This window comes from Eschrichtius robustus, chromosome 16 (assembly GCF_028021215.1).
Source record: "Eschrichtius robustus isolate mEscRob2 chromosome 16, mEscRob2.pri, whole genome shotgun sequence".
Taxonomy (NCBI): Eukaryota; Metazoa; Chordata; class Mammalia; order Artiodactyla; family Eschrichtiidae; genus Eschrichtius; species Eschrichtius robustus.
Window position 1 is genome coordinate 76,292,786 of NC_090839.1, and position 4,505 is coordinate 76,297,290.

Here is a 4,505-nt window from a genome sequence, read left to right on the forward strand (position 1 = left end):
CAGAACTGCCTCACTCAGAAGGTGACGTGTCCCAGGCTTCGTTCAGTCACTCACACATACCTGGTCAGGACCCTCGGGAGCACAGAGGGTCTGTGAGGATGGAGACCCATAAACACACACACACACACACACACACACACACACACACACACTCAGGTCCTCAGACACAGCCCACCCTCACCCTGACTCCGACCCACTGCGTCCCCCAAAGCTAAGAGCACTACAGACCACAGCAGCCTTTATTCTGTTACAGAGAAGGGCTGGGGCCGGGGTGGTTCATTCTCAGGCTGCGTCAGAAGGTGCAGGGTACTGGGGCCACACAGACTGGACCCCAAAGTGACAATAAGTTAGGGGGAAAGTTCTCAGGCTGTCGTCAGGTTGGAGACGGGGCGGGGTGCCAAGTGGGGGCCCACAGAGCCACTGCCGGCTGCTCAGCTCAGCACTCCCAGGCAAGGCTGGCTCCAGAACCCGCACGGCCTCTCACTGAAACACAGCGGGACAGGGACAGAGGGAGGGGTACAAGGTCAGGAGGTCTGTGGCGGTCACAGGGGGCCCCAGACTCAGAGAGGAGAGGGCTGAGATGGCGGGGAGGGCGGGGAGGGCAGGGAGGGCCTAGGGCCCCGCAGGTCCAGGGCAGGGCTGGGACGGGCGGGGCCTCTCACCAGGCCTTCAGTGAATCTGGAGATTCTCATAATCTGGAGTTTCCTCATCTTCCATCTCCTGGGAACTCCGGCTGGCTGCGAGGGAATGGGAGGTTGGTCTTCAGCTCACAAACCATCCCGCTCTCCTCCAAGGCAGCTCCCCCAGTGTCTGCCCTACCTCCCCCGACACACACCAGGCTTGGTCCTTGCCACGGGCGGCAGCTCCTGGGACACGTTCACATACTCCCGGCTCCCATCTGTGGGGACAGGTCAGAAGGAGGGACGGCCATACCGAAAGGGGGGCAGGCCACACTGAGGGTGAGAGAGGAGGAGGACACCCAGGCAGAGGGCGAGGGAGCCAGAGAGGGGGCGGTGGGCACCCTCAAGACCGGAATGAGAGTGAGGATGGGGTGGGGGGCGCGAGAGTGAGGAGGGAAGGCAGACCCCAGCCGCTCACCCAGGGACGCATCCGCACTCTCCTCACTGTCAGGAACGTTCACGTAATCTTCCCCCGACTTCACTGTAGGAAAAGCATTGGCGCCCACGCACTGGTACCCAGAGCCCCCGAGGCAGACACCCAGAGGCTCCCAACCGCAGCCCCCAAAGACTTTCCACATAACCAGCCCGAGACTCCTACATGCAGACCCCCAGAGACCATCCCCACCGTCGGCCCCAGAGGGAGGCAGGGAGGGCGGTCCGGACCTGCGACGCGGGTGGCGATGGAGAGAAGTAGGACAACTTGACCAGAATTGATTAGGGGAAAGGGAATTGTGGGAGGAGAGACAGCAGGCCCAGCATGTCCCCCAGGTTGGGGAGCAGGGACGGGGAGCGGCTCGGGGTGGTGCGGCTGGGCGACACGTGTGCAGAAGGAAACAACACGCAGGGCTGGGCCGAGTCAGAGGCGCCATCAGCCCCGCTGGCCCCTCCTCCTCAACCAGGCCCGCCCTGACCCCCCTCTCCTGTCCTTGTCCCTTCCTAACGCATAGCGCCATCGACGACATCTTATTCTTTCATGTGTTGACTTATTTCTCCCTGAGGATGTGGACAAGGCAGGCTTCAGAGTCAGACTGCCCAGGTTCAAGTCCAGCTCCAGCATTAACTAACTGTGTAACCTCAGGCAAGCTACCTAACCGCTCTGGGCCTCAGTTTTCTCATCTGTAAAATAGGGTGAGGAACGGTACCCACTGCATAGGGGTGTTGTGAAAACGGTGAATTAAAATAAGGCCTGTCATACAGTAAGTTCTGCCAAGTTTCTGTTAAATAAACAAATCATTGTACAGATGGGACAAGTGAGGGGCAGGAGGGGAAGGGACAGGCTCAAAAGCCCCTGGGAATTGTGAGGTTTAATATTAATAAGTTAATACACATAAAACTCTTAGTAGGGCATGTAGTAGGCCCTCAATAATGTTAGCTGTTTTAATCACAACTCTACCTCATTAGATGTGATTATATCAGGGGTACCCAGTAAATATGATGGATGACTGAATGAGTGAATGAATGAAAATAGGCACTTGGACAGATGGTCTGGGGCTCAAGAGAGAGGCCATGAGTTGAGAATCAGGATGGCACATGAAGCCAGGGTGTGGAAGTGAAGACCCAGAGCAAGTACAGAGAGAAAGGAGAGGAATGGAACACTGAAGATCACAAGACACTTAGAAAAGCCTCCAACAGGCAGGATGAAACCAAAATGAAGAGAGAAAAGCAGCCCAAAGGAAACTGAAACAATACAGGAAGCAGAAGAAAACTTCCCAAAGAAACCCAAAAAAGACGACCTATAATCAATATCCTTAGAGATTTACGAGACGATATTGCCTTTGTGAAACAAGATAGGAGGCTATGAGAAAGGAACATTCAGAGACAAAGAAAGGGCTTTTGGACAAGAAGGACAAAATGAAAGCATAGAGTCAAAAGAAGAATATAGTCAAGGAAATCTCGCAGACAATAAAAGCAAAAGACAAGGAGGGAAGAGGAGAGAAAAGGTAAGGAAATCAGAAGATCGGAGCCGGAAGTCCCCCTATCTGAAGGACAGAAGTGCTAGAAAGAGAGAAGAGAGAAAATGGAGGGGGAGCAAACATCCAGGAGGAGAGGGAAGAGCCGAGGGGCCGCAGCACAGAGGGGCAGGGAGTGGTCAGATGGCCGACTCACTGGAGAAGGCGCTATCTCGGAGGCCAGGGTTGCTGGACACAGGAGCTGGTGGGACGGCGGCGCCAGTGGCCGGGGCGCTGTCAGGAAGCACGACCCTGAGGGAAGTCAAGGAGCGGGTGAGCAAGGAGCCCCGGCCTCGGCTCCCACCTCCCGCCTGGCCACTCACAAGTAGCCCTCATTGGGATAGTCTTCCTCATCCTCGTCTTCGTCCGCATCCTCACAGACCGCCTCTGGGGGGGTTAACGACACAGGGTCAGCAGAGCCCAGGACAGGCCCCAGCGTCCTCCCAACCAGGGCCGCCGGGGTCCCTGACGCACCCTCGTTCTCGTAGCTGGCCACACTGTTGGCTGCAGAGAGAGCAGGAGAGGGAGACTGAGCCAGCTCAGAGGGGCCTGTCCTCTGCCCGGCCCCAGCCCCATGGGCCCGGCTCCACGCTTACCACCATCTGAGTCCTGCTGGGAAGACGGCATGCGGTGGGAGCCTCCGGGGGGCTGTGGGGATCTCCTGGGAATCAAAGGTCAGAGGGCATGCTGGGGTGGGGCTCTGGGGCAAGAGGGATTGCAACAGGGAAAGAGGCCCCCAATCCAAGCAGGTGAGGGGGTAAAAAGGGGGATTTGGAGGGGAAGTGGCCACTTACGGGATGGGGAGCAGGTCTGGCTGGCTCTGGAGCAGGTAGGTCACAGGCGGGTAGGAAGTGGCTGGTGGCCAGGAGGCGAGTGTGGCTGAGGATACAGGACCAAGCTGAAGGAACGACTCCAAAGCTCACGCCCCTACCCTGGACGAGGCCTCGAAGGGCAGACTAACCCCCGACACCCCTGTGCCCTGGACAGGCCTGCGGGGGGCACCCACCTCCCTCCCCACCCCCAGCTCAGGTCAAGGCCATGTGGGCAGCCACAGGGGGAAACTGAACAAACGCACACGCTCTCCCACCCATGCCAGGAGACGCTCCCCCCGCATCCGAGGAAGGGGACCCTCCATGTACTCACGAGGCGATTTGATCACGATGCTACTTGGGGTCAAACTAGCAGGAGAGACACAGCTTGGGTAAGCAGCTGGGAGAGGCCCCAGACCCCATCTCAGTCCCCTGGGGCCCAGCCCTGCATGGGGTATTGAGGGAGACACCCAGGGTGGACGGGGCAGACTCACCCATCGGAGGCAGCAGTGTCATATGAGCCTGGGGAAGAGAGGGCCCGTGAGGCAGGAAAAGGGGGTGACGAGGGCAGAGGGTGATGGAATATGGGGCTCTCAGCGACTCGAAAGAGTTAAAGAGGGACAAAGGAGTTGGGGCGTGGGGTGAGGATCCCTGTCGGTGTGTCTGAGCATCTGGACACCCCACCAGCGCCCACTCACCTGGCAGCTCTCGGCAACGCACACACAGTGCCATCAGCAGCACGGCCAAGAGAGGCAGCAGCAGGAGGCCCAGCACAAAGAGGACCAGGCTGACTGCCTCCATCTGCAGGGAGAACTTGGACCGGGCCTAGCTGCTCGCCGCACACCCCTCCGGGACAGAGCAGCAGCAGGCCAAGGGCCAGGCCAGAAAGGGTACAGGGGCCGAGCGGGCACCAGGCTGGGAGCCTGGTGGGGTGCAGCTGCGCCCTCCTCGGGGGCTCCCTGGGTCTCCTCCCCTCAGCGGGCTGAGTGGGCGTCAGCGCGGGCTCTGGAAGACCCTTGAACCCAAGGCAGTCAGGCCCTGGCCTGGAGTCTGGGGCGCCAGCCACC

At 59.1% G+C, this 4,505-nt stretch overlaps 1 protein-coding gene across 3 annotated transcripts; it reads right to left on the reverse strand.

Moving 5' to 3' along the window:
* Positions 1–221: 221 nt before the first annotated feature.
* On the reverse strand, positions 222–4,251 carry LAT (linker for activation of T cells). 3 transcript variants are annotated; one of them, XM_068565831.1, is made up of 12 exons: positions 4,137–4,251; positions 3,933–3,960; positions 3,773–3,807; positions 3,424–3,508; positions 3,226–3,290; positions 3,104–3,133; positions 2,953–3,016; positions 2,787–2,881; positions 1,099–1,161; positions 836–898; positions 663–737; positions 222–483 (listed from the first exon to the last, which is right to left on the reverse strand). In XM_068565831.1, exons 1-11 carry the CDS (start codon positions 4,237–4,239, stop codon positions 670–672), a joined length of 699 nt encoding a protein of 232 aa, XP_068421932.1. In that variant the 5' UTR covers positions 4,240–4,251; the 3' UTR covers positions 222–483; positions 663–669. The 3 variants fall into 3 exon arrangements, with proteins under 3 accessions (XP_068421932.1, XP_068421930.1, XP_068421931.1); XM_068565829.1 differs by having other exon boundaries at positions 2,953–3,133; XM_068565830.1 differs by having other exon boundaries at positions 820–898; positions 2,953–3,133.
* Positions 4,252–4,505: the final 254 nt, after the last annotated feature.

Excerpts from the sequence above, each read along its gene's own strand:
- LAT (XM_068565829.1), bottom strand. The coding sequence starts at position 4,239 with ATGGAGGCAGTCAGCCTGGTCCTCTTTGTGCTGGGCCTCCTGCTGCTG. Across the intron at positions 3,509-3,772 it reads CATCGTGATCAAATCGCCTC|CCACACTCGCCTCCTGGCCA; the intron begins GTGAGTACATGG and ends CTGTATCCTCAG. Across the intron at positions 738-835 it reads CGTGGCAAGGACCAAGCCTG|CCAGCCGGAGTTCCCAGGAG; the intron begins GTGTGTGTCGGG and ends ATTCCCTCGCAG.